Source organism: Procambarus clarkii, chromosome 84 (assembly GCF_040958095.1).
Source record: "Procambarus clarkii isolate CNS0578487 chromosome 84, FALCON_Pclarkii_2.0, whole genome shotgun sequence".
Classification (NCBI taxonomy): Eukaryota; Metazoa; Arthropoda; class Malacostraca; order Decapoda; family Cambaridae; genus Procambarus; species Procambarus clarkii.
Genome location: NC_091233.1, coordinates 19,174,621 through 19,190,889, shown reverse-complemented (window position 1 = coordinate 19,190,889; position 16,269 = coordinate 19,174,621). Strand labels below are relative to the sequence as shown.

Genomic DNA, 16,269 nt, shown 5'->3' with positions numbered 1-16,269 from the left:
AGTATTAAAACGACCATTTTTACTATTAAACTGCCAATTTGCTCCTAAGAACCAATATCTCACACACTGTTCGGTTCCGTTTTATCTTTAACCGGACTCATGGGTCTCGTTAACCGGTTTTTGAGAGAGCGCCAACTACGACATAGCGGAGGATGCGCGAAGCTCCAGACGGCATCGGAAACCTTTAAGGCAATCATCGTAGACGGTCGTTAGTAAGCTAGAGAGACGGTCGTTAGGCGGAGAGAGACACGCGGCGCGAACAGCCTGGTTAAGCAAATTAGCTAGACTCTTGAGCGGCATCAGTGGATCCTGTAATCATGTCCTTTTGCCTGACGTGATTCATTAAAGAGCCTTGCCAGAGGCACGCTGAGAGGCTGCGCTGCCTCTTTTAGTATCCACGGTGATACTTTGGTCCATAGTGCTTTAGTTGCATCCAGGATTGTCAACTGTTTCATTTCCTTCTATTTCTTCCTTATTCCTCTCTCCCTTCCTTAATCTCTATCTCTCCCTCCCTCCCCCGACAACCAAAGCTAGGTAGGTGAGAAATTTGCGAAGTAGAAAAGACAAAATCTTGGTTTAAATTAGGATTTAGGGCGACATTTGCCAAATCTAGAGATAAATCTAAGATAAAGATAAAGATAAATCTAGAGGTAGGAGCAGCGGTCTCACCTGAGGCCAGGGAGGAGAGAGAGGCCGCTGACATCTCGTCTCCTTGGGCACCGTAGTGCCGAACATCATCAACATCCTGGTGGCACTGGTCCACCTGCAGGAGAGAGAGAGCTGTAGTGGTCATCATCCTGGTCCATCTGGTCCACCTGCAGGAGAGAGAGAGCTGTAGTGGTCATCTTTCTGGTCCATCTGGTCCACCTGCAGGAGAGAGAGAGCTGTAGTGGTCATCTTTCTGGTCCATCTGGTCCACCTGCAGGGAAGAGAGGTGTCACAATAACGTGGCTGAAATATGTTGATCAAACCAACAAATCCACAAGGGCTGTGACGAGGATTCGAACCTGCGTCCGGGAGCATCCTAGACACTGCTTTAATCGACTGAGCTGAGCTCACGGCCCTTGTGGATTTGTTCATTTGATGCATCACGTTAGTGTGATCTCTGTGTATGTTGACCAAACCACACACTAGAAAGTGAAGGGACGACGACGTTTCGGATCTGTCCTGGACCATTCTCAAGTTGAATTGTAGTGGTCTACCTGGAGGATTGAGAGGGCACTGTCCTTGTTCCTGTGATCCCTGTAGGGCAAGAGAGCGCTCTAGTGGTCCAAAACACAGATATGAAAGAGGTGTTGCTCCTAGTGTTTCTCGTACTCTACTACCATTTATTTTATTAACGAACATAATTAATAAATTAAGAATTTTAAGTGAATCAATAAATTAAACAATTCGAAAAAGCTTCGGTTAATTTTAGAATTAAAAAAAAGAGTGAATATTTGATAAGGAACATTGAATAAAATCATAAGATGCGGGATCCACAGACTAACATACAGGGAGCCGGGCGTACAGGGAGCCGGGCGTACAGGGAGCCGGGCGTACAGGGAGCCAGTCGTACAGGGAGCCAGTCATACAGGGAGCCGGGCGTACAGGGAGCCGGTCGATCGAGCGGACAGCACGCTGGACTTGTGGTCCTGGGTTCGATCCCAGGCGCTGGCGAGAAACAATGGGCAGAGTTTCTTTCACCCTATGCCCCTGTTACCTAGCAGTAAAATAGGTACCTGGGAGTTAGACAGCGGTCACGGGCTGCTTCCTGGGGGTGGAGGCCTGGTCGAGGACCGGGCCACGGGGACATTAAAGCCCCGAAATCATCTCAAGATAACCTCAAGATAACCACCCTATGCCCCTGTTACCTAGCAGTAAAATAGGTACCTGGGTGTTAGTCAGCTGTCTCGGGCTGCTTCCTGGGGGTGGAGGCCTGGTCGAGGACCGGGCCACGGGGACACTAAAGCCCCGAAATCATCTCAAGATAACCTCAAGATAACCACCCTATGCCCCTGTTACCTAGCAGTAAAATAGGTACCTGGGTGTTAGTCAGCTGTCACGGGCTGCTTCCTGGGGGTGGAGGCCTGGTCGAGGACCGGGCCACGGGGACACTAAAGCCCCGAAATCATCTCAAGATAACCTCAAGATAACCACCCTATGCCCCTGTTACCTAGCAGTAAAATAGGTACCTGGGTGTTAGTCAGCTGTCACGGGCTGCTTCCTGGGGGTGGAGGCCTGGTCGAGGACCGAGCCACGGGGACACTAAAGCCCCGAAATCATCTCAAGATAACCTCAAGATAACCACCCTATGCCCCTGTTACCTAGCAGTAAAATAGGTACCTGGGTGTTAGTCAGCTGTCACGGGCTGCTTCCTGGGGGTGGAGGCCTGGTCGAGGACCGGGCCACGGGGACACTAAAGCCCCGAAATCATCTCAAGATAACCTCAAGATAACCACCCTATGCCCCTGTTACCTAGCAGTAAAATAGGTACCTGGGTGTTAGTCAGCTGTCACGGGCTGCTTCCTGGGGGTGGAGGCCTGGTCGAGGACCGGGCCACGGGGACACTAAAGCCCCGAAATCATCTCAAGATAACCTCAAGATAACCACCCTATGCCCCTGTTACCTAGCAGTAAAATAGGTACCTGGGTGTTAGTCAGCTGTCACGGACTGCTTCCTGGGGGTGGAGGCCTGGTCGAGGACCGGGCCGCGGGGACACTAAAGCCCCGAAATCATCTCAAGATAACCTCAAGATAACCTCAAGATAGATATTATTCCTTAAAAACGTCTGATATTAAGCAGCACTCAGCTGTATTAAGAAGCACTATTAAGCTGTTTTTATGAGAATATTTTTAACTCCCCCGTGAAATCTAGGAAGCTAATATTCAATTTTGATATTTGGAGTAAATATTTGTCGTAAAATAAGATTTAAAAATTTTTTGCCCCATTATTTTGAGTGTTTTTTCCAGAATGAAATGGAAATAGTGTGGCTCAGTGGGTGATGTGTCGCACTTGGAGACCCAAGGACGTTAGTTCGACTCCATAGTCGAACTAACGTCCTCGGAATTCAGCCCGGCCTCTAAACAAAGATGTAAAGTCCATTCCATGCACCCGCCAAACCCTCAGCTGTTTACGAATGAAAAACGGTTTACACACGACTCACAACTGAAGACGTCTGAACACTTCCGGATCAAGTGCTTCACTGACGACTTGTGTTCGAACCACAACGCTGTAAATGCTTCACCCACGTACTACAAATACAAATAATCGCCAACAGACCCTGAACACCTAACTTAACCTATGTCAGTATATGCACAATATGATAATATATTATAATATTAATTTACATTTGAGAAAGTTCCCGTTTTGAATGAACAACATGTAAAAATTTATGAATGCGTCTGTGGGGTCGACCGCTGGATGGAATGGACTTGGTCTGAAGACGGAGTGCAGAATTCCCATTCTGTTCCATAGATCTCATCTCTGATTTATTTATAAGTGTTTCAACATTTAAGTGAAAACTTTGATTGAAATGTTGCAAATAATTTTCCAAAGTTATCAACAAACTTAGACGATACTTTAAATCAAACTCCGATATTTAATGTTAGATTTGCTGGTATTTTACAATTTACAATTTGTTTTAATTTTACAATTTATTTGCGATGTTAACGAGATCTAATTTACAGAATTTCAAGATCAAATTTCAAAGCGTTATCAAGTAAGCTTCTTACAATCATTACAGCTGATTTGCGAAATTTTGAATTTCAAGAATGATGATTCTGCAACATTAAATAATATTCCTTTTAAACCATTTAAAAACTGAATGATTTACATTAAATTATAAACTACCTGAATGAACATCTGACCGGCAGAATCAACAGATCAACCCAATCGACCGATAAATGGATTGATGAGATATTTAATCCACTGACCTTAAGAATATTTTCTTTAATGAAGTCCCCGATGCTTAGACCCTCAGGCATCTCAGCCAATGGAGCGGCAAGTCTCTGGCAGGCATCTTGAGCGACGTCTGGGAGTGCAGCTTCCGTGTCCTCATCTGTGGGGAGAGATGAGAGGGAGATGATGGGAGGGAGATGGGAGGAAGATGCTGAGAGGGAGAAATAAGTGGAAGATGCTGATTCCAAAGCTATAGATGCAGATTCCAAAGCTATAGATGCTGTTGACCAGACGACACCATAGGTTGACCTGTTGACTAGACCGACCAGAGTTTCGGCCCAGGACGGACCGAAACGTCGTCATCCCTTCACCTTCTAGTGTGTGGTCTGGTCAACATACTTTAGCCACGTTATTGTGACTCATCGCCTGCCTATAGATGCAGATTCCTAAGCTATAGATGCTGATTCCAAAGCTATAGATGCTGATTCCAAAGCTATAGATGCTGATTCCAAAGCTATAGATGCTGATTCCAAAGCTATAGATGCTGATTCCAAAGCTATAGATGCTGATTCCAAAGCTATAGATGCTGATTCCATAGCTAGAGATGTCTAACTATTCTCTGTTTCACTCCAATCGGATTTGTCGGCTATAAAATCACCCGCCTCTGGGGTTTTTGGATTCACTAAATCCGGATTTACTGCCGTTCCAGCATCCTCTGGTTCTTGGATTCACGGGTGTGATCAACAGCCAGGGATTTTGGGATTCGCCAGAATCGAATTTACAGGTCGAAGGCCACCCAAAAATTCACCAAAGCACCGATATCACATTTTATTATTTTGCGAAACTTTAAAAATAAGACTAGGCTTGGTTGGACGATCTATTGGACCAATTTGACAGTGACCTATTTTGGGACTTATTTGGTTAAGAGGTATATCGTGAAACATGATAATAGGGTAGATAATAGACGGGGGAATCGGTGGGTTGTTTCAAGCGCAGGTTAGACGTGAATGAATTTGGGTGATTATAAATAGAAGATGCTTCGTGTGAGCCAATAGGAGCTGCCTCGTATGGACCAATAGCAGCTGCCTCGTATAGACCAATAGCAGCTGCCTCGTATGGACCAATAGGAGCTGCCTCGTATGGACCAATAGGAGCTGCCTCGTATGGACCAATAGGAGCTGCCTCGTATGGACCAATAGGAGCTGCCTCGTATGGACCAATAGGAGCTGCCTCGTATGGACCAATAGGAGCTGCCTCGTATGGACCAATAGGAGCTGCCTCGTATGGACCAATAGGAGCTGCCTCGTATGGACCAATAGCAGCTGCCTCGTATGGACCAATAGCAGCTGCCTCGTATGGACCAATAGCAGCTGCCTCGTATGGACCAATAGCAGCTGCCTCGTATGGACCAATAGCAGCTGCCTCGTATGGACCAATAGCAGCTGCCTCGTATGGACCAATAGGCCTTCTTCAGTTTCTCACCTCTTATAGTACATGATCAAGAATCTTTGGATATTGTTAAGAGTGACATATGAAGCAGTTAGATTATTGTAATGAAAAGTATGTACTAATTACTTGCCTCTTCTATGCAATAAGTCATTGAAGTTCTTTTTAGTCAATAACTCACTGTAAATTTTGTATATAATAGCTCACTGAAGTACTTTTATGCAATAACATACTGTAATTGAATACACAGTTTTCACAGTACTTAGAAGCGTTTAAGTTTCTGATTGACTCCAAATTTTGTAAATCTCTCACATATGGTTTAATTTTCTCTCCAAGTGAGGGAAAAAATATGGATATAGGAGAGGAGAAGGTGAGGAAAGTTAAACCTAGACGTGGAAAAACCTGTCCTCTCACCTAATCCGTCACATTTCTTACGGAGTCGACCAATCCGTTAAAAATGCAACGTATTAGCGAAACTTTAACCACCGTCATTTTGACGTTTGTTCAATGCATTGACCTTGATAGGTTGATTTACTTGGGGAAATACTGGTTCAGTAACAGGGTTGTAGATTTGTGGAACCAATTGCCGCTTAACGTGGTGGAGGTGGGGTCCCTCGATTGTTTCAAGCGCGGGTTGGACAAGTATATGAGTGGGATTGGGTGGTTATAAATAGGAGCTGCCTCGTATGGGCCAATAGGCCTTCTGCAGTTACCTTTGTTCTTATGTTCTTATGTTGATACGTTTTAAGTTAGGTAACAAGGTGAAGGCTCAATTGAGGGGCAGGTAAAGAACAAGTGAATGAACAGTGAAGAACAGGTGAAGAACAGGTGAATGTCGAGAGGGATGTAGGCACCTGAGTGAAGGGGGGAAGGGGGGAAGAAAGTGCCTTAACAGCAACAACTCAACATCCTCCAGCTTCAAAACAATATTGGAAATCGTTAGACCATTCCGCTAAGGATTTTTTTTATTTGTTGAGACAAAAGTTTGAGGATCCCTTACGCGGTCTCCAGCGACATGACAAAGGATCGGGACGCATTTTTATCCCCGATGTGTAAGCGATTGTGCGTGAGTGTGTCTGTGTATGTGTATATGTATGTATGTATGTATGTATGTCTGTCTGTCTGTATGTATGTATGTATGTATGTATGTATGTATGTATGTATGTATGTATGTATGTATGTATGAGTTTTCAGTCGCATATAGTCATGGGGACCATTCAGGCTTGTTCGCATGTATGTATGTATGTATGTATGTATGTATGTATGTATGTATGTATGTATGTATGTATGTATGTATGTATGTATGTATGAGTTTTCAGTCGCATATAGTCATGGGGACCATTCAGGCTTGTTCGCATGTATGTATGTATGTATGTATGTATGTATGTATGTATGTATGTATGTATGTATGTATGTATGTATGTATGTGTACTCATCTAGTGTAGCTGTGGCTCTTTGCTTGATCCTTATTAATCAAGTTATATGTGATTTTATTAGTAATTTTATGTATTTTTTGTATGTATCTTTATCTTAAATAAATAGGAGATAAATAGGGCCTATAACTGAACTACTAAATACGGCCGTATTGCACCCAACAATTACACAAAGCTTTAATCACTTAACAATTTGGCTTCCTCTATTTGGTCCCAATTTCAATTTATAGTGAAAAAAGTTGAATTATAAATAGGGAAAAGAAATTAAACTAGAAACAGGATAAAACTGCACACAGAAATAGGATAAAAATAGGATTTAGTAAAATTAGAAATAGGGTTTTAGGATAAAAATGTATTCACTGTTTAATACATTATTGACCACTTCTATTAATTAATTTATTAATTCAATTAATTAATAGAAAAAATAATGTGCAATACATTATTGACCAATTCTATTAATTAATTTATTAATCATTAAATATTATTTATTATTTTATTATGGGAATTAATATTATTTTATAAGTATCAATTATAGTCATTATTGTTATTTTTATTATTAATTTGTATATATTAATTATGTATCATTATGTATTGTTGTTAATTGTTCTGGGTATTGCTGTGTTATGTGTCATGTATCATATGTATCCAGAGTGTACCGCAAGGCGATTATGTATACCGTAAGTATCCAGTGTTTACTTGAAGTCAGTTATGTGTACCATATGTATCCAGTGTGTACCGGAAGGCGATTTTGTGTACCATATGTATCCAGTGTGTACCTGAAGTCGGTTATGTGTACCATATGTATCCAGTGTGTACTGGAAGTCGGTTATGTGTACCATATGTATCCAGTGTGTACCTGAAGTCGGTTATGTGTACCATATGTATCCAGTGTGTACCTGAAGTCGGTTATGTGTACCATATGTATCCAGTGTGTACCTGAAGGCGATTATGTGTACCATATGTATCCAGGGTGTACCGTATATTGTGTTTACGAGAGAACAACGGAGCGTTGGGCAATTAGCCTTTCCTGAACAACAAAATTTATCCAACTGGTAATTAGTTATGAATGATTAGGGTAATTAATGCCCAAATCGCCTCGTTAATACCAAAGCTTTCTATGTATATAATTAATGTTCTCTGTTTTAATGGCTTCGCTAACCGGAGTCTGTTGTTGGGAGAGCAGGGCTTTTGTTGACCCGCTTTTAGGGTCTTTTTTTGGCTTAAAAGGCCCTTTTTTTTAGGCTTAACGGGTCCTGTTTTGCTTCGGGTGCTTTTTTTTGGGCTTTTTGGGGGGTTTTCGGGTGCTTTTTTGTTTTTTTGGGGGGGTTTTCGGGTGCTTTTTTGGGCTTTTTGGGGGGTTTTCGGGTGCTTTTTTGGGCTTTTTGGGGGGTTTTCGGGTGCTTTTTTGGGCTTTTTGGGGGGTTTTCGGGTGCTTTTTTGGACTTTTGGGGTGTTTTCGGGTGCTTTTTTTGGGCTTTTTGGGGGGTTTTCGGGTGCTTTTTTGGGCTTTTTGGGGGATTTTCGGGTGCTTTTTTGGGCTTTTTGGGGGGTTTTCGGGTGCTTTTTTGGGCTTTTTGGGGGGTTTTCGGGTGCTTTTTTGAAAATCGCGTTCCTTTTTGTTAGCTTTTGTGGTGTGTGGCTTTTCTTGCGACGCTGTTGTGTAGCAGAGGACGAGTAGTTTGTGTGTTATCACTTCGATATTTTGGCTGGGTTGAGTTTTAGCTCCTGGTTCAGCCTCTCTCTAAATCTGTCGGGGTTTGAACAGATCTGCACTTAAAAGTGCTTACGAAATCTCTCTCTGTCTCTCTCTCTCTCTCTCTCTCTCTCTCTCTCTCTCTCTCTCTCTCTCTCTCTCTCTCTCTCTCTCTCTCTCTCTCTCTCTCTCTCTCTCTCTCTCTCTCTTTCTCTCTAGGTGGTAGAGTAACACAAGGGGCACACGAACAAGGGGACACAGGTGGAGACTGAGTACCCAAATGAGCCACAGAGACATTAGAAAGACCTTTTTCAGTGTCAGAGTAGTTAACGGATGGAATGCATTAGGCAGTGATGTGGTGGAGGCTGACTCCATACACAGTTTCAAGTGTAGATATGATAGAGCCCAATAGGCTCAGGAACCTGTACACCAGTTGATTGACAGTTGAGAGGCGGGACCAAAGAGCCAGAGCTCAACCCCCGCAAGGACAACTTGGTTAGTACACCCTCGCACGCACGCACACAAGAGTACATACGCACACACAAGAACATGTAGGTATAAACACATATGTATGAACATATAATAACCCACAAGTAAGAACACGTAGCAAAGAACATATAACTAAAAACATATAACAAATAATTAAAGAATATATAGACAAAAAAGTCAAAATAATTACTACACATAAACACACTATATAAATTTGAACATGAAAAAACGATATCAAACGTAGACTCATTCCATTCATCCTCTGAGTGTCTCATGATGATGAGGTAGTGAGGGAGTCGGAGCCTCCAGGCCCTGGTTTATGAGGCAAGTTTCAGGCCACGGAGGACACAGGTGAGGGAGATAAAGCGGAAGCAAGCTTAAACATGTTGGAAACGTGTTTTAAACAAGTCTTTTGGGGTTTTCAGGCTGAGTCCGCCGCCATGTTGGGTCTGACCGGGTTTCTTTTGTGTGTGTGTGGATAATGTTTTATCCTATTTGTGTGAGAACAATAAGATGGAGGGAAGGGAAGGAATTATCTGGGGAAAGCGCCAAGCCATTACGACTATATAACACTGGGAAGGGGTCAGGATAAGGATTTGGGATGGGACGGGGGAAGAATGGTGCCCCCAACCACTTGGACGGTCGGGGATTGAACGCCGACCTGCATGAAGCGAAACCGTCGCTCTACCGTCCAGCCTATGTGGTAAATAGATATGATATATGGAGTAGATATGATAGATAAAATAGTCTATATATATTAGATAGGCGACCTAAGCTCGGTCCTGTAGGCACAAATGTTAATATCCCACATACACGTACAGTTGGGTTCGTTTTGACTCACAATCGGGAATCCCAGGTTCGAATACTGGGCGGGAGAGGATCAATTGGGCACGTTTCCTCTCACCTCTATTGTCTCTATTCACCTAACAGTAAATAGGTACCTGGGAGCTAGTTAACTATTGTGGATGGCAACCTGGAGAGGGGGCAGTAGATGGGAAGGGGGGGGGGGACCTCGATGTAAACCTAACGTATATACATACACAGGCTGCCTGTCCCCAACAAACTTAACTATTTTGTGTAATAGTGTTATTGGAATATGCAGGCGATGAGTCACAATAACGTGGCTAAAGTAATTTGACCAGACCACACACTAGAAGGTGAAGGGACGACGACGTTTCGGCCCGTCCTGGACCATTCTCAAGTCGATTGTCCTGGACCTCATTCGACTTGAGAATGGTCCAGGACTGACCGAAGCGTCGTCGTCCCTTCACCTTCTAGTGTGTGGTCTGGTCAAATTATTCGAATATAGTGGCTTTAAGGTCCACGAATGGTCAGTGCTGGAAATGACGAGAAAGGTTGAAGCCTCTGCCTGTGAAACATAAACAAGGGATACCAGACAGACTATCAACAGGAATATGACTGTAGAACTTATTTAATGTGTATGCAGATAGGATAAAGTGTGGTTATAGGGAAACGGAGTGAAGGAACAATGTCCGACCACTGGGATTATCGAGGATCGAACCCAATCCTGCAAAAAACGAGGCCGTCACCCTACCACCCAGCTAAGTGGTACTCACAAACAACTTAGTCATCTTATCCAGCATGGTAAGTAAAAGATACACATGGAAAAATATATCACAAGACTGTGATCTATGAGAGAAAGAGACCAGGTAAATCTAGGTACGCAAGTTCGATCCCATCTTACGGCTTCAACATTGTCCTAAACACAATACAATATACAACAAAAAGATCAAAATGTGTATTTTTTATTTTGTTGCGTCATTTATTAAGTTCTCAGGAATGGTGGGTGCTGTATGGGGGTGAGATTGTATAAATGAAAAAAATACAGTAACTGCTGTAAACGATGGGGTCGTTAATGTATTCAGCGGGCCTCATAGCGGCCATTATCCTAAACACTCGGGAAATGAGGCAGATTTGAATTACTGCGCCTCTTGTGTGATAAATATGTCATCACCTAAAATGTTTAGTTTGGTCAAATACCTGTACGCCTCTGCCCTGCTTAGCGCCACACACACACACACACACACACACACACACACACACACACACACACACACACACACACACACACACACACACACACACACACACTACGAGGTACTAATTAAAAATAGTAGTAACAGTTGATTGACAGTTGAGAGGCGGGCTGAAAGAGCAGAGCTCAACCCCCGCAAGCACAACTAGGTGAACTAGGTGAATACACACACACACACACACACAAACACACACACACACACACACACCCAAAGTGTTTGGCTCACCCAAAGAGCCAAAGCTTAACCCCCGCAAAGCACAATTAAGCGAGTACACACACACACACACACACACACACACACACACACACACACACACACACACACACACACACACACACACACACACACACACACACACACCCCTACACACAACACAGGTCACTCACCACCAACAAGGTACCCATCAGGCGTAACCTGAAGAAACTTGAGATCGAAGTGGGTGACATCCTTCTCCCCGAAGCCTTCGACGTCGGCTCCACCCATCGTCTCCTTGACGAGTTCCCTGTCCAGGTCAGGGTAGGACACGGTCTTCCGTCCCCTCCGTGCCAGGCACAGGATCACGGCCACCAACACTGTCAGGCAGCAGCAGCAGGGAAGAAAGAAAAATATGAAAGGAAGGCAGAGAAGAAGAAGGGAAAGGGGGAAAGGAAGAAAAGAGAAGAGCGATGGAATTAGGAATAAAATAGAAAGCAAAAATAGCAGCAGAAGCGAAAAAAATGAGAAAAATGGAGAATAAAAATATAAATATGTCTATTTTTATAACAATATTGCGTAGTGACGTTCCTAAATTTTTTTGGAAAATTAAAATCAATGTTAAATATGCAGTTGAATAGACCTTTGAGAATTGAGAATAGAAGACAGCAGAGGACTTACGCAGGAGACAGAGAAGACTAGCGAAGTATGATGATGATTGACTGCTGTCCCAGAACGACTCTGGATGTCCTCGGCGCGTCGCAAGGCTGAAATGTCTGCTTACTGAAGTCCGTGGCGTTGAGGTCGTACAGATGGTCAGTTGTGGCGGACTTCGAGGATACAACCGCTGAAGGGAAAGATGGCCGGAGGGGTAAGCGTCCAGTCGTACGACGCAGCCAGCTTGTGGGAAGCTGACCATCGCTGCTACACCTCCTACTTGCAACGGTCCCTGTACGTTGAGCAGGTGGCTTGCGGTGCTGGATTGGCTTGGCAGTGCGACGGTTTTCTTGCACGGTTCCAGGGCTTCCAGGGTGGAGTTGATGCCGCAATCAATCACTTCGGCGGTGACACCACCTTCGTTCCAGGTGATGATGTATTCGAACGCCCGTTCGGTGTTTTCCTCAATCGGGATGGAGATGTTGAGAGTCCCCGTCCCCAGGTCGAGGAAAGTCTCGACTATCCAGCAGTGGAGGACGACGTACAGGAAGTCCCGAGGATAATCTGGCCATGGGGATAGCACCGTAGGTCCAGTGTAGAGAAGCACCCCGCTCTCATCATTGGTTTCGAACGTCACGGATAGGGTCGAATGATTGCAAACGGTCAAGGGTTCGTACCAAGCAAAGCCGCGTTCGAATCTTGCAGTGAGAAGCTCGCATCGCGGGCCGTAGTTAGTACCATCGAGACAACTACATGTCAACGTATTATTCCGAACAGAACACGTGCCACCGTTGAAACAGAACCCGGAGAAACAGACAGACGGGAGGGGTTCAAGAGCCCCACAGTCGCAAGCGTAGTCGTCGGCGATGTCAACCCCGACGACAGTAGCCGTGTCGCCGGAGACAACGAGCGGAGAGGTGAGATTGGGCCGCATGGTGTGTTGACAACTTCGGGTCCCGCAGGGAGAAGTAGCTTCATAAAGACACGCATTGATATCCACCAGAGAGATCTCCACGCCCAGAGCCTCCGAAACCTGCAAACACACACACACAAACACGTTTTTCATTGTTGTTGTTGTTATAGATTCAGCTACTCGGAACAAGTTCCAAGTAGCACGGGCTATGGTGAGCCCGTAACTTACCTGGCACAGGAGCGGGGCAGGTAGCACGGGCTATGGTGAGCCCGTAGTGGACTTACCTGGCACAGGAGCGGGGCAAGTAGCACGGGCTATGGTGAGCCCGTAGTGGACTTACCTGGCACAGGAGCGGGGCAAGTAGCACGGGCTATGGTGAGCCCGTAGTGGACTTACCTGGCACAGGAGCGGTGCTGAATGTGCTGTGTGAGCTTCTGCACGTTTTTCAAGCCATTGCCAGTCATATATGTGTTTATATCCCACACAAAAATATACAATAGCCATGTGGACACACACACACACGCACACTCGCGTGAATACACCCACACAGCCACACCAGAACCTAACCTGTCTCCTCCTACGAAGCATGACACCGTCTAGACGGGCGGCGGTGTAGTACGGAGAGCCGTGACAGTTGTATCTCATGTCTACAGCAGTCTCCCCCTCCACATCCTTCAGGGCGAAGACATCCACCTGCGTCTCTGAGATGTCGTGGATTCTCGCGATTTGCTTCTTCAGTCGTTCGTATAGGCTTGTCCCAGACACTCCCGGCTGGTGAGAGGGTGAGGGAAGAATATCATTGATATATATATGTATATATATATATATATATATATATATATATATATATATATATATATATATATATATATATATATATATATATATATATATATATATATATAAATTTCATGTAAGATGAAAGCTGTTTAAATTATAGCATAGTAGAACTCTGTTTAGTGTTTGCAGGTTATAGTTGTGTGTGTGTAAACTAGAGTCTTGGAAAATGTAATAAGTTATTACGAAACGGGTTCAAGTGTCGCGTCAGACTAGAAATAAAAATGAATTTTGGAGAATTGATTTTTCAATTACCATCGACAGTGAAAAGAAACATAAGAAACATTGAGAAAATTCGTGTTAGAATTATTAATCTTACTTTTTCGGTCATATTTAATAATATATATATATATATATATATATATATATATATATATATATATATATATACATACATACATACATACATTAATCACAGGTGCAACAGGCTGGCAAAATATGTAATCAAAATAATCCCAATAATTTAAATAATTACAATTAACAGCAGCAACAATTAATCCTGGGATTTACATATTTATAAATGAGACATCATGAAAGATATTTATCTGAGCTCACACTAATGAGCACCGTAATAGGGGGCGGGGGGGGGGGGGAATCACTCGGTAATGAGCGCCCCCCCCCAGCCCCCCCTCATGAGGGGGGGTACGTACTTGTTATATATTAATTTATCGTTATCATGTCTCAACGAGGCCTAATTAAGCGTTGTTCTTGCGTTATCTTGTGGATAAAACTAATGTTGTGGCCCCGAAGCGATTGGTTACTGTTAGTTGGGTGTAACTTTGTGTTGTTCACGGGTTATTCATGCCCGTGCCACCTCTTGGGTGGCTTAATCTTTATCAATTAATCAATCAACTTTGTGACGGGAGACATCTCCCGTCACGCAGGGTGCAGTCGCACCTCCACAGATGTCCAGTATCACCTCTTGATACTGGTAATGGCACAAAAGGGCCACCACTTACGGGTTATTCATGCCCGTGCCACCTTTTGGATGGCTTAATCTTTATCAATCAATCAATCAACTTTGTGTCAGGATTCTGTTGTCAAGAATCAATTGACTCTTGATTCTTGCAAGAGTCACAGTATGCTATTATGACTTTTGCAAGTTTCTCTCCTTTTTCTAAGAGGTGTCTGACCTATCTTCCCCTTGAACTATGTTATCCAAGACCTATTTTACCCTAGACTTACCTTATCCTCGACCTATCTTTCCTCTAGAGCTGTTATCCTCCATCTTTTTTACGATAGATCTATCTTACCTCTCATTATCCCTTCGACTTATCTTACCCTAAATCTACACTACCCTCGGCCTCTCTACCCTTCAAGATATCTTCCCTTCGACTTATATAGTCGTAATGACTTGACATTATCGATGATATCCTCGAGTTATCCTCGTTCCACGATATCCTAGTCCTCACCTGTCGCTGCTGCAGTATGGAGTGTGTGGTGGTGTTGGCAATCCGTAGGGAACCAGACTGCATGACGGCCGACAGAGTAAGGTCAACGACATTAATGGTAGTTTGCCCGACGGCCATCTCTCGTCGGAAGTTGTCGTGCACCTGAGAAAGGGAGAAAGATGTGTAAGTCAAAGGTGTCAAGGGTAGCAAAGGTTTATCATACGAGGGTGTTTCCGGCCAAACACACACCGAAACTACGACGTTGGTACAACGTTCGAACAAGTTTTGACACCTCCTAACCAGTTATAACAACCAATATAGCAAGTTGTAACAACGTTCTAATACGTTATAAACACGTTAAGCCAAGATGTAACAACTTTATTACAAGTTGTAACAAGCGGAAAATAGAGACAGTTTCGGTTTGTGTTTCCAGGGTTTGAGCCCATTTGTTGAAAGAGGGTTTTAGATTGGGTGGTTTTTAGAAAGCTTCTTCTAGTTTGTTGTTTTGATTTTGAAGTCCGTTTTCTTCTATTTCTTGATCACCTAAACACCTGTTTTCTTCTGTGTGTTCACACACCAAACTCCTGTTCTCTAATATTTGTTTATTATAAATACAAGTTTTCTTGTATCTGTCTACTCCAAAATACAGTTGTCTTCTGTTTGTCCTCTAGAAATGCCAATTTTCGTCTATCTGGCCACTCTAAACCCGTTTTCTTCTATCCTGGCTTCTCTAAACACCCGTTTTCTTCTATATGGCCACTCCAAACACCCGTTTTCTTCTATCTGGCCACTCTAAACCCGTTTTCTTCTATCTGGACATTTAAAACACCCGTTTTCTTCTATCTGGCCACACTATTACCCGTTTTCTTCTATCTGGCGACTCTAAACACCCGTTTTCTTCTATCTGGCCACTCTATTACCCGTTTTCTTCTACCTGGCTTCTCTAAACACCCGTTTTCTTCTATATGGCCACTCTAAACACCCGTTTTCTTCTATTTGGCCACTCTTAACACCTATTTTCTTCTATATGGCCACTCCAAACACCCGTTTTCTTCTACCTGGCTTCTCTACACACCCGTTTTCTTCTATCTAGAAACTCTAAACATCATGAACAAATCCACAAGGGCCGTGACGAGGATTCGAACCTACGTCCGAGAGCATCCCAGACTCTAAACATCATCTTTACATCCCTTTTACCTCTAAACACTGCCTCGCCTCTCCAAGTACCTCTCCTCCTTAACTCAAACCTCTTCAAGACCTCTAAGGGACCTTACAACCACCT

General features: G+C 43.7%; 1 protein-coding gene across 1 annotated transcript in view; it reads right to left on the bottom strand.

Moving 5' to 3' along the window:
• Positions 1-669: 669 nt before the first annotated feature.
• The window catches only part of LOC123752479 (DE-cadherin-like), a gene marked incomplete at its 3' end in the record, with an annotated part of 60,999 nt that continues 45,399 nt past the window's right edge, over positions 670-16,269 (bottom strand). Inside the window, 9 exon segments of the mRNA XM_069316670.1 lie at positions 670-763; positions 3,915-4,039; positions 11,384-11,569; positions 11,871-11,892; positions 11,894-12,007; positions 12,009-12,089; positions 12,091-12,879; positions 13,327-13,530; positions 15,009-15,149. Coding sequence (XP_069172771.1) covers positions 670-763; positions 3,915-4,039; positions 11,384-11,569; positions 11,871-11,892; positions 11,894-12,007; positions 12,009-12,089; positions 12,091-12,879; positions 13,327-13,530; positions 15,009-15,149 — 1,756 coding nt within the window.